Source organism: Poromitra crassiceps (genome assembly GCF_964638095.1).
Source record: "Poromitra crassiceps genome assembly, chromosome: 7".
Taxonomy (NCBI): domain Eukaryota; kingdom Metazoa; phylum Chordata; class Actinopteri; order Beryciformes; family Melamphaidae; genus Poromitra; species Poromitra crassiceps.
Window position 1 is genome coordinate 50,436,988 of NC_139628.1, and position 27,227 is coordinate 50,464,214.

General features: G+C 44.8%; 2 protein-coding genes and 1 pseudogene across 3 annotated transcripts; all 3 read right to left on the minus strand.

The window, feature by feature from the left end:
* Window positions 1-1,781: 1,781 nt before the first annotated feature.
* Window positions 1,782-18,239, minus strand: LOC310779696 (zona pellucida sperm-binding protein 3-like; the record flags this gene model as incomplete). Its single annotated transcript, XM_083640196.1, has 8 exons — window positions 1,782-1,839; window positions 7,856-7,969; window positions 8,243-8,325; window positions 8,497-8,614; window positions 15,796-15,973; window positions 16,204-16,307; window positions 17,594-17,715; window positions 17,898-18,239. 8 exons carry the CDS (start codon window positions 18,237-18,239, stop codon window positions 1,782-1,784), a joined length of 1,119 nt encoding a protein of 372 aa, XP_083496322.1.
* LOC310780256 (mRNA-capping enzyme pseudogene) lies at window positions 12,228-13,945 on the minus strand (annotated as a pseudogene). The gene has a single exon. The product of its transcript is annotated as an mRNA-capping enzyme pseudogene (transcript).
* Window positions 18,240-18,665: 426 nt separating the features above from the next.
* cnpy4 (canopy FGF signaling regulator 4) lies at window positions 18,666-25,840 on the minus strand. The gene is made up of 6 exons (XM_083639640.1): window positions 25,690-25,840; window positions 23,761-23,887; window positions 23,517-23,613; window positions 22,730-22,852; window positions 21,193-21,310; window positions 18,666-19,241 (listed from the first exon to the last, which is right to left on the minus strand). The coding sequence occupies exons 1-6, from the start codon at window positions 25,772-25,774 to the stop codon at window positions 19,132-19,134; spliced, it is 660 nt and encodes a 219-aa protein (XP_083495766.1). The 5' UTR covers window positions 25,775-25,840; the 3' UTR covers window positions 18,666-19,131.
* Window positions 25,841-27,227: the final 1,387 nt, after the last annotated feature.

Below are 27,227 nucleotides of genomic sequence, written 5' to 3' on the forward strand. Positions count from 1 at the left end.
GATTTGCATTGGAAAGAAAGTGACATTTTCTCAACCTTGTGGCAATTTCTCTTCCACTTTAAAAGAAAAACAAGGATTTTAAGACTCAATTCAAGATTTCATGCCTTGTTAAGATGGATACTCGTTGCACTGTGCAGATCCTCCACCTCCCACCTCAAGTTTATTACCACTGGCGGGCAATTGGAGAGAAAACGACCGAGGGGAAAGCCATCAAGTTGTGGTAGTCTTATCTTTGTATTGTCCAGGCAAAAGATTTCACCCTGCAGTTTGTTCCAATTATCCCTCGGCGGGAATAGGAAAAAAGAGTTGAAGTTAATTGAGTGGAGTGGATCGTTCTCAGATGTGCTCAAAAACTGATACAGATGGAAAGCATGGAAGAATAAGAGAAAGAGAATTGAAGGGGGGGGAGGTGGAGAGAGGACGGTCGATTGGAGAGGAAACGTTCCCAGAGAAAGCCATAAAACTGATTGATGACTTCCCTCGAGGAATGTTTCCCCAGGTGTGCTGCCTGTGTGTGTGTGTGTGTGTGTGTGTGTGTGTGTGTGTGTGTGTGTGTGTGTGTGTGTGTGTGTGTGTGTGTGTGTCAAGCAGTTACAGTGCGGTTTAGAAATGCTATCCTTGGAAGCGGGACAAGTGCAATAAAGTAAATTGAGGGCAGAACTAGCACGTTTGCGCGTCAATATTGCATTTTGGCAGCATAAATACAAAGACACAAGAGACTATAACGGTGCAGCCCTTGAGGGAGGCGCGCGGTAAATTGACACAGTTTAATAAATGAGCTAAACAACACGATAGAACGCCCTATTGATAATAGAAACCATTGATGAAAATGATCCCCCCAAAAATGTTAAACTGTTTAATAAACCTCTTGGAGGCCCTTAAAACACTTGGACGGCGTTCAACAGGTGCTATGCCCTGCCAAATGTTGCACCCTGCAGCAAGTTATGTGCTTAAAAATTCATATCATAACAAACAAAATACCATAGTGCTGCAATTATAAAAGGTCAACATCAAAGCACCAGTGACAGAATTGGAGCAGATTTCACAATAACACTGGCATCTCATTTTGATGGATTAGCTGGAATTGAAAATATTGACACCTAAAATGCTACAATATGGCACTGTATGATCAGACATGAGCGTGCAAGCGCGAGGACACCAGATGTAGAGAACAGTACCTTTATTCGCATCCACAGTCTACTTCTCCAAAAACGCACGTGATGGTACCACCAGGCTGAGGTGTGGAGGTGTGGATCCAGGAAGAAAGGGGGAAAAAAAACGATAATTTCACTGAGGCTAAGAGCCTGTACAGTACAATGAAAGCACTGTGCGGTCATACCCTCATCCTGTTAACGCTTGGCTCTGTTGAGCGCAAGCTTTTGAGTTTTCCTACAGTCCTTCAATGCATCTTCCGAAAATTAACACTGCAGTGAAGAAAATAATGACAAATACATCAGTGAACACTGGAAGTGCGGTCAGTGTTACAGCACTTGGGGGGAATATGAAGGATCAGAGGCTGCAAGTAGATCTACTATTCATGTGGAGATGCATCTCGCATGTCCCCTCAATTCCTGGGATCGTCTCCCCTCATCTCCTATGCGCATCTTCAAGGAGATCGTGTTGCCTCCCCTCTGACCTTCTCCAATGTATACAGAAGAGGTACAGAGACGAGATGTAACGAAGTGACAGAGAGACTGTTGACATACTGTCCCGGGACAAACCTGGGCCTTTGCGACAGGCATCCGTTTCAGACTTTGACCCACCACGGTATAGCTGGAGGATCACCTCTCCACCCTCTGCAGGCCAAATTTCTTGAAGAGGTCGGTGATGGAACGGATCCTGAAAGACATAGGAAAGTTTGTTTTGGAGAGGACCTATGATTATAACTGATTATAACTTTTTTTTAAACCACGTCTGAATTGCATCATAGGCCGCATTACGTAACATAACAGATATCTGCAAAAGGAAATTGGACCTCGACTCTGCACGTTGGCTACACAACTCGTTTGGCAAAAAGAGCAGAGTGGAAAATATTTCGGATGCCACAAATATAAATGCGGTGTTTTTCAAAGTTTCGCTCCCGGAGTCTCTGGCATGGCTGTTGACAGACGCAGATGGGAAGCAGGCCGCTGTGCTACAGTGGAGATAGACCAGCCGCTGTGCTACAGTGGAGATAGACCGCAGGTGAACCTGCAGGCCGCTGTGCTACAGTGGAGATAGACCGCAGGTGAACCTGTGCTGTGCTACAGTGGAGATAGACCGCAGGTGAACCTGTGCTGTGCTACAGTGGAGATAGACCGCAGGTGAACCTGTGCTACAGTGGAGATAGACTGCAGGTGAACCTGCAGGCCGCTGTGCTACAGTGGAGATAGACCGCAGGTGAACCTGCAGGCCGCTGTGCTACAGTGGAGATAGACCGCAGGTGAACCTGCAGGCCGCTGTGCTACAGTGGAGATAGACCGCAGGTGAACCTGCAGGCCGCTGTGCTACAGTGGAGATAGACCGCAGGTGAACCTGCAGGCCGCTGTGCTACAGTGGAGATAGACCGCAGGTGAACCTGCAGGCCGCTGTGCTACAGTGGAGATAGACCGCAGGTGAACCTGCAGGCCGCTGTGCTACAGTGGAGATAGACCGCAGGTGAACCTGCAGGCCGCTGTGCTACAGTGGAGATAGACCGCAGGTGAACCTGCACGGTGCATTCACGGGTCAATGGGCCAAAGGTGGAAAGATCATGAGTGACTCAAGCGTTTCACCTTTCTCGCGCCATAACGATGCTCTGTCCACCAAGGTGAACATGTAGAAGACATGAGCACTTGTAGGGGAAGGGGTTGGCAGCAGGTCAAGGTTCCTCCGACTACCGCTATGAAACGGTCTCCTTCGAGCAGCACCTGAGGGAACAAATAGAACACAGCTCAAGATCTAGTCCTCTATTAAGTGACGAGAGCCAACAGCAAACCGAATGTTTGGAGATGACATGTATCTGCACTCAACGTTCCTACATCAATAGTTTTGTTTCAACACACCTTTATAAATTGAGAGATAGCACAAACATGAAAACATGTTACTCTGTAAATAGTATAATGGAACTACCTAGGGTTGTTAATACAAGTTTTACAGTCCGAATCTTCTACCCCCCCCCCCCCCATAAAGGACGGGTAGCATTTTGTAGTAGAAAGAACACTATCCAATGTGCATACTTTAATTACCCCAATGCACGTCAATATGCAGTTCAAACAGCCAAAATCGTGAGGTGTGAACTTCATCCACGACAGACCAGATGAGCTACATACGTTCAGGCTGATTGACTGATCCACCAAAATCCACTACACATCCCCAACAGAGAAGACTATGTCAACAGATTTTCACCCAGTCTGCTGCTCCCTCCGTGCAAGCTGCTGCTGAGGGATCTATTGCTGTGTGGTGATGTCTTTACTTCTCCACCAGCCCAGCTGCCACCGGCTCAGATCTGCGTTTATGTCCTGTGGGGGGATTAAAACAATTACTCATTCTGTGCATGTAAGGAGTCCGTAAAAACAGATGTACTAGACTGCCAACACCAAAAGTTGTAGGCATATGTTATCTTATCAAAACTAAATTGCTTTAAAAACGGAGTATGCGAGTTCTCCTGACCAAACCAACACTGGGTCAGCAAAGTGGATAATAACCTTCACTTGGTTTAATGAACAAGGACTGTTTAAATAACAATGTTTGGATGTGTACTCGATGAAGAAGTAGGCCGCAGTGGGAAGAGGTTGCCCAACACTCCTGTAGGGTCAGGACGACCAGAGCGAGCTCCGTCTTGTTCAGGATGCAGAGCTCAACATATTCAGGCGTCTGGAGGAACTTTACGACTGGGTAACAACCCTCTTCAGCGCAGTACGACCCGCACTTCCAGTCTGTAACAAGTTCAAGTGTTTCTCGCTTGTCCAAAGTAGCCCACGCCTCCCTGCTTTAGCATTCTGGGAATACACTATACTTGTGCCAAACACTCATTTCATTTGAAACCGTATATAGTTTTGTTTCTTTTTCATTTGATGAAATTGATAGAATTCCCAAGGAAAAAACAGCAGGACATGGCAATCTTGATAAAAATGTTGATATGATTGCTTATCACTTGGCCAAACAAATGCCATTATCCACAGTCAAGACACATTTCAGGCATTATGTAAATTCACAGTTAAGATTTTAGTTGTTTTGGATGATGTAAAAACATTCCACTTGTAAAACATTCATTCTTCTAATGTTTGAGTTGCCAATAAACAGGTCTAAAAATATATTTTTTCCTCCAACCAAAGGGTATACTCTACTCTATTCGTAGATACTATGCCTTTAACACTGCCAATAGGGCCTTCCATCACTTCATATGACATGACATCTTTGTGTAGTATCTTCATCCATCTGAAAAGACAAGCAGATTGGAGTTTTGACTATATACAGTATAGAAGCATTTGAGTCGAAATGCTGGAGACAGAATGATATTGGTGGAGTTAAAACCACAAGCCAGACAGTCAAAGAACCCGTTTTTCAGAGTGGAAGTTAGCCAACATAATGGGAAATGAAAAATATAAATTGTCAGCTTGACTCAGCTATTTAGCTACACAACAACTACATCATTAGATTGGAATTGAGTTGCACAGAAGTATAGGCTTCATGTTAGTGCCCTCCTCTCTTACCTCATCTTATCCTGGTGACTCTGGCAGCCATCACCACAAACTGACCAGCCTTAGCAGTACCGAGAGTGAGTGTTAAGTGTCACTGGTTAGTCAAATTAAACCGTTTGGAAGAAAATGATCAGGATCTATTTCAAGATCTGTCACACCCGACAAAATTCTTCACTGCAAATATATTGTAGTCCGCTGTCCAAATGCCCAGAAAATGTTAATTAAATTCTAAACAGGCCTTTAATCGTCTTGGAATCAGTTAAATATATACTGTAATTCCAAGTCTGCTACTTAATTTTGAGAAGTCTTAAATGTTGCAGTTCTCACACCATTCCTGCAGTGGCAAATCATCCCAGTTATGCAGATGTATGATGTTACTGTAGGTCTAACACAGTTTTCATTTTCAGGGTTGATTTGATAGGTCTAACAGAGTTTTCATTTTCAGGTTTTTCCAGTTGTAAATTTGGTCTCCCATTCTAACTCAAGAGTTAGACTACTGGTCTTAAATTTACCCTTAATATTAAGGATTTTATTTTATTTTTTAAGCAATTAAGGGTTTTATGAGCAAATGTACAATTCTAAAAAAACTAAAGATGGATCAAAAATCAATGTTGGTGCCAATATTTGACATATCCCAGGCTATGATAATCCCACCAAGAAAAATCCACTTTGCGTTTATGGGAAGGAAAAGTATTCACTTTTTGTGTTTTTTACTGTACTTTTTATTGTACTGTACTGTACACTGGCATTTGAGGGGTTAAACTCTGAGTAAGTGAAACGTTGGTATGAGGTATGAAGTTACCAATGAATTATAAACAATAAAAAAAATCATTATTTTTATTTTTATATTAATTAATTAATTAAGAATATCAAAGTCCATCACATGGACCTTAATAGGCAATTAAGGCAAGGGTTAAGTAACATTTCTACAATTCATGTGAAAGACAAACAAATCAAAACAAATAATGTGCATGTAATTATAGCTTATTGATTATGAAATGCCAGTGGAACTTCAATTTTTCCACATCAAAACCGCTCAGAGCTTCCCAGGCTGTCTGGTTAATGTCTGAAATTCCACACAAGCATTTTTCTTCCTCTCCAACTGAACATCTCGGAGGGATTTTGGCCTCCACTTCCACAGCAACGTGGAAACAGAGGGCAAGCTGATGACTCATGAGCCTCACTGTGTGACCAGCAGACTATAAAATCAGAGAATCAGGCTACGTCTCTTGGAAATATAACCAGTACCTTATGGAATGCAGTCAGAATTGCCTGCAGGCTGGCAATTGGATTTCTTGAAGTTAATTGACACATGTGGCATAATTCAACATAACAGGCAACAGGTTTGTGTCCAAACAGATGAGCATATTTTTCAGGCAGTACTGGCAGAAAAAAAAAAATATATTTATAGTGGTTAATGGATTGCCAATGTTTCCAAACAAATTACAAGCTAGAATACCCCCCCACCAACAGTCTAACAAACTGCTCAAATGATTTCTTATGGAGCTCCCAAACAGATATCTGAAAATTTGACCTCTATGCTATCATAACATCTGAGAACTATCTATTGATTACTGGCTATGGATTGGTGCTTTTAAATATTCCAGTAGAGAGGTTACACAAATAGTGGATTCTTTAAATAGAGATTTATAAGAGTTTGCTGGGCTCTGCAAATAACAACCAGAGCAAATTATATTTCACAGGCAAATATTACATTTCCAAATGCATAACCATAAACACTCAAACACCATCTTTATTAGTCTTGATTACTTCAATAGAGCTACTTGATGTTTTCCAGGGGAGAAATACAAATGGGCCCAAGGTCGTTTCCTTAGGCATCTCTGAAATGAGAGAAAATCTGAATTGACTCCATCAGTTGATCATAGTCAGTTCATTGTAACTTGATCAGCTGAAGCCAGGGTTCGAGTTATGGGGGGACCTATGGGGTCTTGGACCCCATAGATAGAGTCTGGGACCCCATAGTCCAGAACACCTGTGGGACCCCCACAAATATAACTTTTTTATTTAATTTTTAATTTTTTCCAAATAACACATTTGTTGATGTAAGAATTAGTATTATTTATGTTAACTAGATAAATAGGCTAAATAAGAAACATGTTTTCAGTTTTCCCAAAACAACCGTTTGAATTGTTGTGTGAAATAGGATGCATTTCACCTCCAAGCCACCATGCGCCGCCCATGAGCGCGTGTTCTACTACTACAACCGAGTTGCAGGGAGAAGAAGCCACAAGATGCAACCATCACGTGATGTAAACAGCTGCCTGAGCCAACAAGATATTATTAATCTTTAGTATAGCGTTAACTTACCATGCCACCGAACAAAAGGCTGAAACTGCCTGGATAGCTTCAGTTTCAGAAAGAAACAAAGAACGGCTTCAGACAACGGACAACGACCTGTTAGCGCAACAGCTAGGTTGCTACTAGCTAGTAGGTAAGCTAACGTTATGGTCTGTCCTGATGATGTCGTGGACACAGCTGAGAGGAGAGGAGTCTGAGATTTTTATTTGTTTTTCATTCACAAGTTCTTGATTACCTGTGCACATAATTAGTTTGTTCGTAAGGTTAGCCTACTCTGGTTACTTCCGGTCTGTTGTTGCTATGCAACGGTAGCGTCAACGGTAGCGTAGGGGATGGCTGCCCCATTCATCTGTTTTCTTCTTGTTGTTTTAGATAGCGTTTCTTGCGGAGTGCAGAGAACTGCTCGGAAAGCAAATTGTATTTGCATTATGTATATGTATGTATAAGCATTATGTATTTATTTTTGTAGTTTTTGATTTATAAGTGCAGAGACAGAGTTAAATAAATGTCCATTAAGTTCATCAATTTTGTCTCATTTGTAAAATTAAATTGTATTTTATCAGATGCAAATAAGTGAATATCACAGCATTATATAGGCCTAGCTATCGGTGCGGAGGTGATTGAGAAAAGGAACAAATTGATGGTTAAGAGTAAGACTGAATAATAACATCACACAACAGTCTAAACTGAATGTTAATTTAAAATTAGATATTCCTCTAAATCTGGCTTCAAATGGCCACAATTTGAGGAAAAAAACGTCCCAATTTTTTTTCGATTTAGGGGGACCCCATAGCTATCTGACTATAACTCGAACCGTGGCTGAAGCGCATGAACCATAAAAACTACATCTCACACACACACCATTTCTGGTATACTTGCCTTTGCTCCTCGGTGACCTCTTGTGGCTGGACGGGTCACTCGCAGGCTTGGCTTTGCTGGTGTGACCACAAGTCTCACAGACAGAGTCATCACCATCCACTGACCTCCACCTGATAGGGAGGAGAAAACGGGATGATTTTCTTGGTCATCGTGCGGTTTCTTCTTTATTGGGAGTACAGAAACAGAGAGGCGAGATATGGGATGGCAGAGAACAAGAGTGATGAGCCAGACTTGAAAGCCATTACGGTACGTCATTTTACAACAGTATGTGTCATGCAAAAACACAACATTGCAAGGACATGGTAGTGCCACAATTTCGAAATATACAAAGATGACATGAATAAAATAAGAATAAAATATAAACATTTTGTATTGAAACTGACCTCCCATTGATAAGAGAGCAGGCCCTTTTCACCGGGTCCCTCTTTGAAATGGGCACTGCTTCCAGGTAACATGTTATATAGATCTACAGTAGAGAATACAACGCATGCTGAGCTCAGACTTGATTCACATCGCAGCGCAGATCCTGCTTGCTTAATGCAAGGCCAGGTCTGTATCCTGCTCACTAACCAACATAATAGATCTCTGCTGCACTGATTTTAAAAGACAAGGATCACATTTTGGAATGGGTGCTGACAGTGTGCCTGTGATCCTGGTGGAAGAGGAAAGGCTCGAGTTGAATCTGGAGGAGTTGGTCGTGGACTCGGGGCAGGAACCGGGAGCGGGAATCGGTCAGCTGAGAGTCTGTAAAACACCTGTTAGGTACAGAAGTATCAGATTTAATTTCTGTCCTGTACTTCTATTGGGCCAGTGACTGGATACTGGATCAGATCAGATCCCAGTGCAGATCATGTTTTCAGGGGCTGGTAGGGAACATTTCATTAGAGTACATTCTTGCCAACATTAGGTCTTGAACCGTGGTCCTCTGGTTGTAGGTCAGTTTAACCACTAGGCTTCCAAAAACGGATCACAGGAAGTAGTTCTGTCTGCAGAATTAATAGAGAGGCAAAGTGAACGTCACTTCCTGCTTCAGCACTGTACCAGAGATTTTCATCCGCCATTTATTTTCCCATAGACATTACATAAGATGTTTATACAAAGAGTTTTTACTGGTTCAAACCAAATGGTTCAGCTAAAGCTATAATCGGGAGAGACCATAGAACATTTGACTCGGACCAAAACTTAAAGTCGAGCTGAACCCAAAAATGACTTTTATTTTGTTTTAGTTCAAATACCTGGGTATGCAGTGCACCTATTTAATAATGTATGCAAAAAAAATCACAACAATCTAATTTCTTTCGTTTTTCACACTTTTTCACATCAAAAGTTCATTTTTCAAGATTTCATTGATAACAGTAATGTACAGTTTGCTGACGTCACCTAGTACTATCAAATTTCTACTCCATTTCAACCAATCATATCACGACATGCAGCTGTCAATCAAATCTTCATTTCAGGATCATTTTCTCTTCCAAATGAAGTAGAAAATGGCACCTATGTGCCTGTCATCTGGCAGAATTCCTATCCCATAAACTAACTACTAACTTGGCCAATTGTTAGAAACATGAACAAAAAACAAAAACTATAATCTCGAAGAATGCAAAGAAATGTAACTGGCTCGTTAAAACGCGCATTCCAGGGATATCGTATTTACAGCAGCGATAATGGCGCGCGCATCCGAGAGCTTGGCTGTCAGGGGTCGCACTTCGGAGATTCCAGGCCGACGTGCTGCACTCTCCACTCGGCAACACGAAGGCAGCTGGCTGCCTGCGGCTCGCTGAGCTCCACTCAGCCACTAACCTCGCGTCACCAGGCTCTTCCCGAGGGGAGCGCCACAACACACTGAATCCCACTCGATTTGGAGGCGGAACACGCCAGGATTGGCCAAAGCCCAATCCAGTCCCCAGAATTGTCAAATAAAATCATCGACATGATACTATGACCCGCCTCTCAACCTGTCATCTTAGACAAACTATGTTTTCAGTCTGAAACGGACTCATATGCACGTGACGAACGGGTTCAGTTCGACTTAAAAAAACAAACATTGAAAAAATATTTTCTTCAAACCCGCGTTTTTTTACGTTTTGGTCCGAGTGAAATGTTATGCGATGTCTCCTGTTTCTAACATGTAGGGCCCGGGCAGGGCTAGGGCCTTTTGAGGCCCGTGCAGGACTCTAATGTATTACCTACCTGCAGTGGCGGACTGCAAAAAAAATTTTTTGCAGGCCAGGCCAGGCCACTCACTGAACAGTAGGCCAGGCGCTGCCTACTGGTTTACTAGTGGTTTTATTACTTTATTCAGGTTTAAAGTGGGTGCATCTCATTGTAAAATTGGACTCGGCCCAAATTGGGCTTCAAACGGCCCAAATCGGGCTTCAAACAGCCCAAATCTGGCTTTAAACGACCCAAATCTGGCTTCAAACGGCCCAAATTGGGCTTCAAACGGCCCAAATTGAGCTTCAAACGCCCCAAATCTTTCACCGGCGCCCTTCGGACGCCGGCACGCGCGTCGGCCCGTATCGGCCTGGCCTGCTTGGTATCTAATGCCCGGCCTGAATTATGATCCCAGTCTGCCCCTGCCTACCTGTAGCCCATGGGCCATGCATGTCTGTAATGGACATAGACATAGAATGCTTTGATTGAGACAATCATTTTTTACCACGTGCCGCAGCCTGCGTGGTCAAGAGAAGGCTTTTTTGGGGTGAGTCATTCATTCAGTCAGGATCGGAATGGTCAGTCAGGAATGGATAACGGTGATGGTGTCATCAGTGATGATGTCATCAGTGCCAAACTTGGGCTGTTGAAATGGGGATGATGTCATCAGTGATGTGATCAGTGCCAAACCGTTGAAAGATGCAAGAGACGACACTCATGCAGAGCAGATGAACCAGTTTGCATTTGAACACGCCTCCACGTGAGAAAACATAAAGCCATTTCCTTGTATATCGATAGAGCGACCTGTAACAGCAGAGCGACCTGTAACAGCAGAGCGACCTGTAACAGCAGCATCGCCACAAATCACAATGACGAGTTCTTAAAAGCTCCTATAAATCTGAGACTACACCAGTACAGGGGCGTCTGCCATGAGACTGGTGTGTGTGTGTGTGTGTGATAGAGACAGGAAACTGTTTTGCTGCTGTTCATGCATGAGTAAGTATGCATATATGCCAGAGATTTCCTCAAAGCATAACAATAAAAAAACACTCTATAGAGAGCCCCAGGAACGAGTCCGGAAATCATCGATGCCAAGACTCCTGGTTCTTCACGGTTTTCGCCTATGGGATTTTTGAATGGGTTTATGCCGCGATGCTTCTAATAAGGTCTCTGGGCAACACACGCTTAATCAAACGCGAACCAGTGTTTAGTAATATCATCTTCACACATGAGGACCACTTTTATGAGTTTTGAAGCTTTTACGTGCCGTTAAAAGGGCGGCTAGCTAGCAAACGGCTAAATGAGACTACCGGTACACTGTTGAGTCGATGGGGATATATACATCAATAACGTCATCACTTCAAAGGACGAACATAGAAATTCTCTTTCCCTCACCTGGTTCAGCCCGTTAAGCCCGGGTAATCAGTGCACAGCAGCGCACACATCAACAACAGTCCAGGTTGAGTGCTGACGTGACGTGGAGCCTATGCGACAGTGTGTAGTTCTGAATTAGCTTAGCTCGAGCTTTTTACTTCTATGGCTCGCATTTACGCTACAAAACTCATGAAAGTGGTCCTGATGTGTGAAGATTATCCGACTGAACTCTGGTTCACGTTTGATTAAGCTTGTGTTGCCCAGAGACCTTATTTGAAGCATCGTGGCAAAAACCCATTCAAAAATCCCATAGACAGAAACAATGAGTTTTTAAGATATTTTCATTCAGAAAGGCAGCTTGGTGACTATAGTCTTATAGTCTACCCTATTTTTTGTAGCTCGACTTGTCAAACTTCACAAGTTGTTGTTTTTTAAACAGAAATGCTGCAGCCAAACAAAAAATAAACAAGGTACGCATCACCAGGTGCATTTGTAGCCATAACAATTCCCCTGCTGATTAGGACAAGGAGCTCTACCAGGTAAATCTAACGGTGTAGAGGCGGCCGATCAAAAAACGGGTTTCGAAGTCTTTAAAAGCTGCTGAGACGAACGCGATGGGCGTAAGTCAAGTCAAGTCAAGTTTATTTGTATAGCACATTTCATACACAGAGGCAATTCAAAGCGCTTCACATAAAATGGTCGACACAAGAAAATAAAAGAATAGCCTAGGTAAGAAAAGCCTTTCAATGTGTCGGGTTCTGTGGAGAGGATGATGTGGCTGGGGCGGTGGGGCGTGGATAATATATACACTGCAAGTCTAGATTATCTCCCCCTACGGGCCTACGAGATGGCCCCGTAGGGTTTCTTCAGAGGGGGAGGAGGGGGCATTAGCTCAGTGTCTGGGTCCGGGGACTGTTTCCGTTTTGCACTCCCTGGGTGCTGCGGTAGAGACTCCAAAAGCATTTCCTTAGTGACGGGATGCTGGATGCTGGCACACACAGCCATGGCCGTCTCGTAGGAGTTGGGGAAACCCTTGTCTACCGTCCGCCTCATGAACACCCAGCTGTTGCTGACGAAGGTGCACTCGATGATCTTGTCGTCGTACCGTTTCAGCTCCTTAGTGACCTTCATCTGTGCAAAGGGCCTGTCACACCGGCCCACGTACAGCCAGGCGACAGTCCGGGGGAGCAGCCCTTCACCTCCCTCTTTGGTGATCTTGAGGCGGAAGTCTACAGAGTTGTGGCTGGGGGGCTTCCACTTGAGGATATCATCGCATCTCCCGGGCTTGTATGGCCCGCACGGCTGGAAGATAAGCCCGTCGACTTTGTGGCTGACCTGCGACGTGAAGCTGCCTTCCAGTAGCTTGCGTGCTGCGTGAAGGTCAAAGAAGTCTTTGTTTCGGACACTGAAAGGCTCCTGGGTCTTGTCAATCTGTCCAGTCTTCATCTTTTTCGTCCGGGGAGAAATTATCTCCTTTTCTATGCACAACAACCGGGTACTGAAATCACACTGGCCAACAGGCAGTCCATTGAATTTGATGATATCATAGATCAGGTAGCGGGGAATGGGCTGGCCATTCACTTTGTCAATGACCACCTCCCCATCCAGCAGAGTGTTGGATAAGTGGATGCAGGGGTCTTTCCGGAAAGGGAACTCGAGGTTGGCTATGTGAAAGACTGTGTTGTCTCTGCCGATCATGTGCACCTCATTCTTTCCGTGGATCAACATCAAGTACCGCGTGCCGTCAGCCTTCCAGCTGACTTTGTATGGCTTCTGCTCCAGTTTCTCGAGGTTTCTCCTGTCCATGGACACGGGCTGAGCACCAGGGAAAGCAGATTTGTCCCACTCTGCAAACTCCTGACACCGTCTTTGGAGCTCTCCTAGTTTGGGCTGCGTGACCTGTGTGATGCCTCTCATCGCGACGCCTTCCAGGAACACTGACCCCGCCGACTCCTGGCCGATCATGTTGCCGTCGTTGTCTTCCACTCTGGCAGCGCAGGGGTGGTGGGTGTGTCCTCCACGTTGCCGTAGAGACGGAACAGCTCTTTGAGGTACTCTCCCTTGTAGATCCCCGGGGCGCGGGACTGGCCGAATGCAGCCACAGCCGCCTCCATACTCCAGTCCATCTTCTCCACCAGGTACGCACATATGAGGAAGCCTGTCCGATTGAAGCCGTGTGTGCAGTGAACACCGATCAACTGTGTGGGATTCTTCTCCATGAAGTGTTCACACAGCTCGATGAACATCCTCGTGGTCTCTGTTGAAGGGCATTCTCCATGGCCTTTACACTGAAGCTTGATATATGTTATCCCTTCTTTTTCAATGTCGTTGCGGTCATAAAAGTGAGCAGTGTTGGTCAAATCCACCAGCAGGCCCATTTTCACCTCGAGACTTTTGAAATAGTTTGTCAGCATGCTTGGATGAAACCGATTCTCCTCCGGAAATTTGTCGTCATATTTGGGAGCCAACATTGTTTTCATTGGCAGGAACTTACATGCCACGGGTTGTCCTCTTCTGGGGCAATTCTGCCATCGGGGAGGGGGTCCAGTATGTGACATTAAGTTTCACAAGGGGTTTCAGTGATCGATCAGAGAATCACGGAGATGTCTGGGGCATGAAACAGCGCTTATTTATATCTTGGCATGTCATAAGTGATGTCACTTATGATGTCATATGTGACATCACTTATGACATCATCGATGACCTCACAGTTGCAGTGACATCGATGACCTCACAGCTGCTTGGGTGACATCAAACCAAAAAGAAGAAGAAGAAGACATCACAGTTGAGTGACACCACTGATGACAGGGGTCCATGACATCAGATCCTTAGGTCGCTGGTTCGAATCCGGCTCGCAGTTCATCATTTGGCATGCGAGGGCCTTTTCTACAACTGTATTGATGCGATTGCTTCAGGCTTTTCCCGACCGTATTTCTTGGAAACATACATACAGTATAGCACTGACTGGTAAGCATCACAGACCATACGCTTTACTTGTAAGCATCCCTCAAGCAGAGTATGAATCAATGATCTAATGTAGCAATCACAATCACCCATGATGCATTCCTTTCCTTTGATCTCTAGGGTCACTCTCAACGTACACTTATTCGCTCATTTATCATGTGTGGGTCACAACGCAATCTCCCCCTGGTCTACATGGAGTAAAGACGAACGGCTGAACTCAGAGCTGCTCCAGACTGAGACGCCACTTGACCAGAACTAATCTCTGCTCATCATAAAAAAAATATATATATATATATATATATATATATATATATATATATATATATCTGCTAATCACTGATGAGATTGAGCCGAGGAAGGAGGATAATCAGTATCAGGCAGGGGTGAATAAATGTAAATTGTAGAAACGTTGATTGTGTAGTGTACCCCTCTGTTGTTATGCTCTACCACTGGGTCTAGGCAGCCATCTTCCTCTTCTCTCTCTGTAGCACTAATGTATCTCTCTTTCTCTCTCTCACACACACACACACACACACACACACACACACACACACACACACACACGATTGATTGAACTATTAGAGGCATGATATATGTCTGTAACAAGCTAGCTCTGTGCTGTTGCTATGCTAAACACAAACCGTAGCTCTGCAATTCATTTCCTCTATAAATAACAGTGCTGCCTCGTATGCCATTAGCGGGTAGGGATTTGTGTAGATAGGTCGACAGGATATAGCTGTTATTAGGGTTTGAATGTTGTCTGCTGAATGAGTCTGAAGTCGCTCGCCGTCTCAAAGATAGATCCACAAACCAGAAGTGGCGTATCGTCAACGAGTCAAAACCAACATGTTTGATCGGCCTCGTGTCATTTCAGGATATGAGCATCACTGCCTCAGTGCCTCGTCTCCGTCCACCATGGCTGACCTGCTGCGTTCGGCCCAGTGTGAGCCAACTCAACTGGATCCTGATGGGAAGTGGAGGACGTCTGGGCAGTGCCTCGTGCTACCGCCCCTCAGAGAGGGGTCCTACCCCCCCTCCGAGAGGGGTCTTACCCCCCTCAGACCCTCACCCAGGAGGTCATCCCAGAGACAAGGCCCATCCATGTGAGCTGAACCGGCCATCTGCATGTTATATCTGTACCGTTTGGTTTGAACCAGTAAAACTCTTTTTAAAAGCATTTTACGAAATGTCTAAAGGGAAAATAAATGGCGGATGGAAATCTCTGGTACAGTGCTGAAGCAGGATGGTGTAAATACTTGTTTTTGGTCCCCATTGACTTCAGTTGTTTTGGAGAAGGCTGCTATGGAGTTATGCTGGAAACCTCCCTGTGTGTTATATGGACACATTATGAGGAGATGATGACAGAAGGTAACATTTTGGGTGAACTATTTCTTTAATCTGTCAGCGTTGGGCAATTGGGAAATGAAAAAGGTACTGTACTCACCCCTGGTGGTCTATGAAGGGGTATCTGGGGGAAGACTTCACATCAGCAGTTGGAGTAGCCACACAGTTGTCCACAACCAGACGAAGGGGAAGATGGTTGGCCACATCTACAGAAGCTTCAATATTGACCAGGTCGCCCAGGAAGTAAACAGATGATTGTCTCTCACTGCTCCAGTCATCTGAGAAGAGATAAGACACAGCGGCATAAAGAGGATTTCTGAAGACATATTCAAAACTATATATACACACATGCATTTTGAGAAGAAAAAAACATTCCTGAAATTTCTCATACATTTCATAGTGGGTCAGAAATGATGTTGATCTTCAAAGTAATTTGTTTTAATTGTATGCAATCAAACATTCTGGAAGAGTCGCTTTTATGAGGAACAGGCGATTGAAACCAACCCACTTGTCATGAGCTTGAGGTGGAAGTCTAGGTGGTGATGAGTGGACTGGGTCGTGATCAGAGGGCTCCAGGTCAGCCTCAGCGCCCCGCTGCTCACTCGGTACGTCCTGCAGGGTGAGTTAAGTGAAGTTATCCTTTATTTATCCCCATGGGGAAATTCATTCTCTGCATTTGACCCATCCTCTACTAGGAACCTTCCTAGAACTAGGAGCAGTGGGCAGCCGCAGTGCTGCGCCCGGGGACCAACTCCAGTTATTTTGCCAGTGCCTTGGTCAGGGGCAATGACAGGAGTATTAACCCTAACATACATGTCTTTGATGGTGGGAGGAAACCGGAGCACCCGGAGAAAACCCACACGAACACGGGGAGAACATGCAAACTCCACACAGAAAGGACCTGGGACGGACCGGGGTTCGAACCCAGGGACCTTCTTGCTGTGAGGCAACAGTACTAACCACTGAGCCACCGTGCCGCCTGCGCCTGTGAGAAAGGGACTTCAACCCTGCAACCCTAAATCACTTGAGTAGCCTAAGAAATCTGAAATCTATTAAATCTGACAACACAGTCTGTATCATTACTGCAACTACGGAATGCAAGAGAATGTAACTGTTAGAAATAGCATTTACTGTAAACATAGCATAAGAAATAATATGAGTAAAAAAGTTAAATATACAGAGAAAAGATATCACTGCAACATTAAATCATTTTGCTCCATAGGTTTGGTATACCATATGCCATACCTACAGTATACTGGCCCAGTGCAATGTTGTCTTCAGTATGTTTTGCTCACAGCTTAGTTTGCGTCTGACAGAAGTGTGGTGGTAAGGTGCCCCAAAAGTCTGCTAGCAGTTGTAACAGTAGTGTTACATGCTCGTTTCTGCATACTGCTCCCCCATACACCACCAGCTCAGTGGCCTTGTGGTTTGAGTGTCCGCCCTGAGACTGGGAGGTTGTGAGTAAGATCCCCGGCCGAGTCATACCAAAGACTATAAAAATGGGACCCATTGCCTCCCTGCTTGGCACTCAGCATCAAAGGGTTGGAATTGGGGGGTTAGATCACCAAATGATTCCCGAGCGTGGCGCACGCTGCTGCTCAACGCTCCCCCAGGGGATGGGTCAAATGCGGAGAACAAATTTCACACACTCAGGTGTGTGTGACAATCGTTGGGACTTTACCTTTACCTTTACAAAGACAACCCAAAACCAAGAGTATTCCAAAGGGAAACCCAGTGGTGCTGAGAATGTGCCATATTACAGGTACTGAACCATAGTCTTACCTGTGCCATGCAAAAGCCATGTACAAACTAGCACAGTGTATCAGGTTTCCTTCTGTATATTCTGACAACATTCAGCAGCACATGAAACGATTATTATTATTTCTACACATTTGCACCTTCCATATTCACACTGCACTGGAATGGCAACTCCCACCGCCTGAGCGATGCTTCCAGGTAAAGGTGGCGGAGGAGGAGTGAACAGGAGCAGGTTGCTGTACAGCACAGCGCTCTCCGTCACCTAGGAACAGAGACACGGAGCATTGTCAACATGAAAACACTAGATGGCAGCATTGCACAATGATGCTCCATCTCCTGCAGCTTTGATTGCATAGGGCAGAGTTAAAAGTGTGCCACCATATTGTATATTTTGCTCTAGAATGACATGATTATGATTGAGGGATTATCAACAGGCTCACTAACCATCACTTTGGTTCCACACTCACTCAATGGCGCTCTGATGGTGTAGTCCCCACTTCCAGATACTGTGGCTGTGCAGCCATCTTGTGGATTACCGACGGGCCCAAGCCTCAAGTGTTTGGGCTCAAAAGGCCATCTGTGGCCAAAGAGAGGAGGCTTCATCACGACCTCCATGCTATCCTCATGGCATTTCACCACAAAGGTCTTGACTTGATTTCCTCCCGCAGCAGTTCTTCCAATAGGATCCTGGAGGCGAGTACTGGGGTCACTTTTTGGATGAGCGTTCGGTTTGTACGCCTGGTTCTGCGACTTGGCTTCGAGGGCGGCCAAGTCAGAGAAAGACATGAAAAGAGGTTTGGATTGGTAAGTGTAGCACTCAACTGCCCCCCAACTTACAAAGTACAGTGATAACAACGCAAAGTGCCCAGAAATATGGGCCATTTTGGTGTTGCATTGATAAGGACTCCTGTTGAAACTTCTACCTCGATCGAAAGTTCCCCTTTTCTAGGCAAAGCTGTCAAATCAACAGATGACCAAAGGGGTGTTTGGGTTGTGGAACACACACACGCCTGAGACTAATTATCTTCGATTAATGACCAATTACCATGACTGTAAAATTCACACCTCACCTTTGAAATCATTGATACCACTTCACGGGAAGCCATTTTTCTGTCAAGAAGGCAGCAGAATAACCTGCAGTGTTATTATACAAAAGCATTTATTCAAGATGAAAACTGTACATATTGCATTTCAGGATTGCAGGTTCAGGAGAAAATATCGACATGTACCATACAGTACAACGAATGGCATCTAAGGAGTAACAGCATAACACAAATAATATAATACTGGAAAGGTCAAACAAATTTGTACACTTCATTCATACCATTACCCGTCCACTTTTTACATGTGCACTTTGGAGTGTTGCAAATGGTCTCAAAAAAACGATGCTGGGCATCAAATGTCATTCCAAATAGTTGGATAGCCTTTGCATAAAAAGAACCGTTTATATACATAATAATAGAAAAGATGACATCATTACTTTGAGACAGTTACATTCTATAAAGCATCATTCGACATCATTGCAGCTCCCACTGTATCTTCTCCAATAGACAATAATGTCAAAACAGATTAAACTTGTATCCATTACTTTGTAGTTTGCTGACGACCTAGCCAAAAGCTAAAACAGACGTCTTCTGATGTGGACTGCGTTTCCGCTTGAGAAGAGTTTTTTTTTTTTTCAAAGCTCTCCAGCATCGTGTGTATTTCCCTCTTCAGCGCCGGCACTTGTTGCCTCCTCTGCCCCTCCTTTGATCCCAGTGTCTCCTTTCCACATCTCCTTGAGACACTCTGAGAGAGAGAGAGAGAGAGAGAGAGAGAGAGAGAGAGAGAGAGAGAGAGAGAGAGAGAGAGAGAGAGAGAGAGAGAGAGAGAGAGAGAGAGAGAGAGAGAGAGAGAGAGAGGACCGACAACAGCAGCTTTTAGCTGTATAGAGACACTGCATGAAATAGGCCACGCCCATCACGGGGGAAAAGCTCCGTTCATTTCCACACACCAGCGTCATTTCCGTTGAATGAAACATAGCTAAAAGCTGTTGTGTGGTGGTGGGCTGCGCAGACAACAAATGTAAAAAATTGACAGTTAACGTTTTTTTGTACTCCCGAGGAAAACAAGGAAGCCATCGAGAATTGGCGAGGAGGAAAAATGTGGATGTTGCTGTCAATGAAGTAAGTTGGAGTGTTCATCTTCCGTATATACGATCTTTTTGTTCAAGACCCGACCATGCACGCGACATAGGAGAACGCCAGGATGGGAGTTTGTGTTTCCCCCCGTTTTGGGCGTGGTTCCTGAATGATGACGCGCTCCGCAGTGTCTCTATAGTTTAAGTTTATTATAGGCAGAGAGAGACATGGATATGTTCTCTTTTCATGTCCAGGCTTCACAGTGCTTGCAAAGGTATATATCTGTTCAATTAAACGTCTTCCAGTAACAGTCACTTGTATAGGTGAGGCTTCTGGGCGTGTATCCAGTTCACATTACTGAGTGAATGTCCAAACGGTTTATTATCTTTGGGCGAGGTTCCCATTTATTATAAATTATGGTTTACAGGCAGAAATTGATGACCTTGATGAGATTGATGTGAATGTGAATTGATCCCTATGGCTTGTGCTTTAACAGTTATGTTACCTGATCATTGTTCGATGGTTTGCTGTGCTCGCGATTACGGTAAGAACTGTATAGCCCTGCCGCCTATGCTACACTTCCTGTTTACGTGTCACCCTTAAAACACCTGACGCCCCAAATCACCTGACCAGTGTTACATCATAGACAGGCACCTGCTACAATGTAGTGTGGTCAATCTTTTTTTCTAGTCTATACTATTTGCATACCTACTATTTACATGGCGAATCGAGGAGAGGAGAAGCGTCCCAGTGCTGACAGGAACCTTGGGAGTTTGAGTATTTCATGACATGTTTTGCTTCCGAGGTGCGCTGGATTTGATCACTGTGCCGCCGTATTCGTGTGACTGCAATGTTGTTTGCTCGTCGCGTGCAAGCGGTGCACAATGATAAGTGAGATCAAACACACCCTGCTGTAAATTCAGCACAGGCTGTGGAAAGTCTCATTTTAACACCCCCGCCTATACTACTGGCTTCCATAGGGAGATGATTATATCTTCGGATCTGCGATCAGACGTCGGAGATGGGTAGGAGAGCATTTTAACCACTTAACCCCGCCCCCCCCAGGTGATGTCAGAAATGGAGATACAGCGGTACATTATGGGGCTAGGTAGGTCTTAAGATATTCTAAGCAGAATTAGTTCACCCGGTGGTCCTCAATCGGTCGATCTTTGGGAGAATCCCAGAATCCTGTTGGTTTTTATTCTCAACATCAAATCAGGAACTATTTTACACCTGGGATGCAAGGTGAATCCAATTAACCGCAATTAGCTACCTGATGGGATAGAATCCAGCTTCGAACCACTGAGTTGGCCTTTGTTCACACCATACGCCAAAGCCACGCTAAAGCTGAGCTCACGCTTAACCGGTCACACAAGAAGCACTCTCTTTTCCTCAGCGCCTCGCTCGGCGCGCCTTGACCCCGCCCACCACAACTTCCATGGACTTCATGCCTGGCAGCTTCACGCTTGGAAAATAGGACTGAATCCTGAACGATCGCTTCAGCGTGGCTTGAGCAAGGCACGCGCCGGATGGAACCTTGTGGGTTCAGCGTAGGTTGAGCGTTGCCAGCTACACTGGCGTGTGCGAACACAAGTCTCTTCGCATCGCGTGTGTCCCACCTTGCTCCGACGTCCCGAGGACGTGGCTCTCACAGAGGAAGTTCTCCAGCTTCTGCTCCTGATGATGGAAGTACCAGTCCTCCACCACCTCCTCGTACTGCTCCAGCATCGTCTCACACTGAGAGAGAAACATAAACATAAACATACACACACACACACACACACACACACACACACACACACACACACACACACACACACACACACACACACACACACACACACACACACACACACACACACACACACACACAGAGTGTGTTTCAGAACAAGTATGTATATACTCAAGTGTATTATTAAATATATTTTCTGTTTCCAGGTACACCTATTATTTCTGGACTATTGATTTTTGTTTTTATCTCCCATTTGATCTCTAAAATGTCTAAGTACAGTATATTAAAAACAATTACAAAAAATACACAGACATTTTTAACTTGAGTGCCAATGACGACAGTTGTCGTCAATTCGAATACTGACGTAGAGTGCCAAAGACGACGATTGTTGTCAATTGCGTTTTTTGACGGTGGGACGTGGATCAATGCCCGATACATCTCCTGTACAAATATTGTAGCTATTGGAGGTCTATAACCTATTTTACCGACCCAGTAGGTGGCGACAGTGCTCTCCAGATTACAGAAAGGTCCGGAAAACAGGAGGAAAAAGCCGTGATCAAAGAGAAACCGATGCATGCTGCAGCCAGAGCCATATAGATTGCTCTGTCTGCAGCTGACGTTGTCTGCGAACCGCAGTCAATCCGCGCACACAACTGAGCTCCTCTGCCTCTGTCTGTCTGCATAGTTTCTTCACACGATTAGCCGCCAGAAAGGCAGCACCCGACGCCGAAGGGCCAAACCTTTCCCTGCAGTCCGGGTTGGCATTTCCTTGTCGCGCTGGGAGCCGCCCGGCGCACACAAACGGAGCGCTCCGAAAATAGACTGGGTGCGTGAGGCTGTGTAGTGTGGGGAGGAGTTTGCAGCTGAGGGGGGGAGAGGGGGGTGGGGCACGCAGGGCACCACACAACTACACCACGTCACTACATCATAAAATATTATCTTCAGACTCAGTGAATGTGCTTGAAATGCTGCATTTCACAAAAGGCGGAATAACTCAGCTTCTAATTTGAAAAGTGTCTTTTTGCTCAAAACAGCCTATCTTCTCAGGCTCATAACTAAAGAACGGAAAATGGGATCAATAAACTTTTTTTTGCAGATGATAGAAGAGAGTCTCATCGTTCTTTGTGCGTGTTCAGTGTTTACATAGTAATATCACACAATATTCTGTGGGCCTCGAGAAATCACTGAAAACGCTCTGAAACTCTGGCACTGGGAGCGTCCGTTCTCCAAAAGTGGCTAGCACTCAATGAGTTAACTATTATGAAAAACTGTATACCTGCCGTACTTTTGAAATTGAAACTACTTTTGAAATGATGTCTAAGCTATATACTTATACACAAACGTATACATGTGCATGGTGTCAAGTGCGCAGACACCGAAGTAAAGACACCAACACTACACACACCACACTACACCTCACACACCTGCTTCTTCATGTCGGACACCTCTACAGAAGGCTCGTCCCACATCTCAAACGGCAGGCCCAGCTCCACCTTCACTCCTTTGTGGACCAGGTTCTTCAGCGTGGTCATGGTCTGACTGGCACCCTGCAACACAACCCAACCTGCTGTCAACTTCTCACTCTTTCAGTACTGTCATGTGGAACCATGTTACCGTACTTGCATGGGCTCCTACAAAAAGATGTTGGAGAACAGCATCTGTGTTCAGCCACCCTACACGAGGGAAATAAATGTGGGGGGGGAAATCGGACACTTAACATTTTTAAGTGGTCGTAACAGAGCTCGACCGTCGAGCCCAGTGTTTCTCTGTTTATGGTGCTGCTAAAATGAGTATTTGACTCCAGGAGCTCTCAGTAAATGTGCTAAGATGCCATCAAACTGATGGGCAGGTGGATCAAAGTCAAACTGATGGGCAGGTGGATCAAACTGATGGGCAGGTGGATCAAACTGATGGGCAGGTGGATCAAAGTCAAACTGATGGGCAGGTGGATCAAACTGATGGGCAGGTGGATCAAAGTCAAACTGATGGGCAGGTGGATCAAACTGATGGGCAGGTGGATCAAAGTCAAACTGATGGGCAGGTGGATCAAACTGATGGGCAGGTGGATCAAAGTCAAACTGATGGGCAGGTGGATCAAACTGATGGGCAGGTGGATCAAAGTCAAACTGATGGGCAGCTGGATCAAACTGATGGGCAGGTGGATCAAACTGATGGGCAGGTGGATGCCAGCAGGAAGTGGATCAACGTTACCTTGGCGTAGCGGAGGCTGCCAGGCCGCTCTGCATGGACACTATACTGCAGGATGCGCTCACAGATGTTGTCTACTGCCTCAGTGAGACGGGTCTCCCTGAAAACACAAAGATAAACCACAGACACTCATTCATTTTAAATAAATAAATACATCAATAAATAAATAGTGCAGCCTGAATGCCTTGCTCACGGGTAGTAGTGAATAAAGTATATTCCCCAGATGGAGGTAACGTTAATAACTTACGACGTGTTGTATTTGATCTTGCGCCTGCGCTTGCCAGTATCCAGCACTTCCCCCAGCTCCAGGACCTCTTTGGAGCGCCCACTTTTCTCCAGTGCTGCTTGCAGCTCGACTGTCAGGAACTTACACACTGAGCCAGCAGGGACACAGACATCACATGATACAGACATGAGACAGACAGGCAGGAACTTACACACTGAGCCAGCAGAGACACAGACATCACATGAGACAGACATGAGACAGACAGACAGGGACTTAAGACACTGAGCCAGCAGAGACACAGACATCACATGATACAGACATGAGACAGACAGGCAGGAACTTACACACTGAGCCAGCAGAGACACAGACATCACATGAGACAGACATGAGACAGACAGACAGGGACTTAAGACACTGAGCCAGCAGAGACACAGACATCACATGATACAGACATGAGACAGACAGACAGGGACTTAAGACACTGAGCCAGCAGAGACACAGACATCACATGATACAGACATGAGACAGACAGACAGGAACTTACACACTGAGCCAGCAGAGACACAGACATCACATGATACAGACATGAGACAGACAGACAGGGACTTAAGACACTGAGCCAGCAGAGACACAGACATCACATGATACAGACATGAGACAGACAGGAACTTACACACTGAGCCAGCAGAGACACAGACATCACATGATACAGACATGAGACAGACAGGCAGGAACTTACACACTGAGCCAGCAGAGACACAGACATCACATGATACAGACATGAGACAGACAGACAGGGACTTACACACTGAGCCAGCAGAGACACAGACATCACATGATACAGACATGAGACAGACAGGAACTTACACACTGAGCCAGCAGAGACACAGACATCACATGATACAGACATGAGACAGACAGACAGGGACTTAAGACACTGAGCCAGCAGAGACACAGCCATCACATGATACAGACATGAGACAGACAGGCAGGAACTTACACACTGAGCCAGCAGAGACACAGACATCACATGATACAGACATGAGACAGACAGACAGGGACTTACACACTGAGCCAGCAGAGACACAGACATCACATGATACAGACATGAGACAGACAGACAGGGACTTACACACTGAGCCAGCAGAGACACAGACATCACATGATACAGACATGAGACAGACAGACAGGAACTTACACACTGAGCCAGCAGAGACACAGACATCACATGATACAGACATGAGACAGACAGGCAGGGACTTAAGACACTGAGCCAGCAGAGACACAGACCATCACATACAGACATGAGACAGACAGACAGGGACTTAAGACACTGAGCCAGCAGAGACACAGACCATCACAGGATACAGACATGAGACAGGCAGGTAGGTAGGAACTTACACACTGAGCCAGCAGGGACACAGACCATCACATGATACAGACATGAAAGACAGACAAACACAGACCAGTACAGACATGATACACTACAGACAGACAGGTAGGTAGGAACTTACACACTGAGCCAGCAGGGACACAGACCATCACATGATACAGACATGAAAGACAGACAAACACAGACCAGTACAGACATGATACACTACAGACAGACAGGTAGGTAGGAACTTACACACTGAGCCAGCAGGGACACAGACCATCACATGATACAGACATGAGACAGGCAAACACAGACCATCACACATGGGAGCATGCAACATGCAATGCTATGGGATAACATACTGTAGCATGCAACAGGCTGAGAGGACAACCACTCAGCTAGCTACACGCCACAGTGTTGTTGTTGTTATAATACCGCATAAAACAGTGAGGATAGCTATGTTTACAGTAACGTTACTGTCTAACTGTAACGTTATATCGTTATAGGTTAAGTTAGCAAGCCATTATGTAAACAAAACATACCAGGCGGAAAACCAACCGAAGAAACTTTCCTACCTTCACATTTATTTGGTAATCTGTCGTCTTGTTCTGCTATAACACAACTACAGATCCAAAACAAAGCTAACGGAAAAATTGACATTGCAACTGTGTTTTTTCGCAAACCTATAACTAACGTTAAAATGTTAAATGTTCGATTATTATAGTGGCCACATCGGCATGTTGGGTGATTTGCAAATGCGCATGCGCATTGCGCGTAACACATCACAAAAGGCGAGAGTAGTAGATGTTGGGTGTTTGGATTTGAGGGAAGCATCAAGTCGATAGAAGAGAACATCGATCCTGCTCGGCATTTCTCACGTGCCATCTGTAAAGTGGGGGATGGATAGAGCATGAACGTGGAAATACTGCACCACGAGATGGATTTGATAACATGTAACGGCGTTACATGAAGCTGTAGTATGCGTTACAGTAACGCATACATCTTCATTCTAACTTTGTTCTGAAAAAATGTAGGCCTTATGGTCTACCAAACAACCAACCAACCACATTCTTGGCAGCCTCACCTGATGGGATACCAACCTGTGATTGCCATGGAGATATGTGGTAACTGCCTGGTAAGTGTCCCTGCTATGGTCCCTAGCTAACAGGTAGGCTAATTATCTCGAGCAGTGATCCTTGAAGTTTGAGATCCAGGATTCCCCCCCCAGGTGATGTCAGTCACAGACTCACAGACAGTGAGACAAGTGATGGAAACGCTTGACTTGAAAATAAGAGTGTGTGCATGGTGGGAGTGATTCAAGTGATCTGATAGATCAAAGATGTGTTGATGTTTAATCTCACTATGACAGGAGTCTCCACCCCCCCCCCCCCCCCCCCCCCTGTCATTCATAATTTTAATGTAGCATTCAACAAACCCTATACATGGTATTTATTGTTGTAAGCAAACAAGAGGTTGTAGCCCTAGAACAGTGGAAAAGTAACTCATTTAAAAGTAACATATAGGCGATGAAAACAAATCTCCATCATCCATAGAAAAAATCTGTCATTTTGCAAAGATCTATTTTGTACCAAACATAATTAACACAAAGAAACTTTATTACACGCTTTATTTTTGCATCATGGTATTTGTGTTCTCTTTAATATTAGAGTTGAATTGTGGCCTAGGATGACTCTTTTATTATAACTGTCACATAGTGAAGTCAGAATAAGGCTCAAGGTGACATTATTGACAGGTGGCATGAGGGACAGATGGTTGCGTTAAGTTGAGAAAAGTTATTTAAAGGAGGGTGGGACTGATGAGCAGAGGTGAGCAGTATATATAGGAATATTTAGCATGGTGCCGCTGGGCTATTCTTATTGCTCCGCTTTGTTTGTTTCACCTAAAATGTTCAGGGTATGCCAGCAGACATTTTATTTCAATTGCATATATTTGAATTTGTCATGCACATTATTGAAACTGTTGAGTTCAAAAATTTAATTTGAAATTGAATGGGATTAGTACTAGGAAATGTAACTATACATTCAAATTCTATTTTCTCATTTCAGATTGAGCTGTCTATATTATAGATCTGTTAGACTCTATAACAAAAACA

Excerpts from the sequence above, each read along its gene's own strand:
- cnpy4 (XM_083639640.1), bottom strand. The coding sequence starts at position 25,774 with ATGTCAATTTTTCCGTTAGCTTTGTTTTGGATCTGTAGTTGTGTTATA. Across the intron at positions 23,888-25,689 it reads ATTACCAAATAAATGTGAAG|TGTGTAAGTTCCTGACAGTC; the intron begins GTAGGAAAGTTT and ends CTGCTGGCTCAG. Across the intron at positions 23,614-23,760 it reads AAGATCAAATACAACACGTC|GGAGACCCGTCTCACTGAGG; the intron begins GTAAGTTATTAA and ends TTGTGTTTTCAG.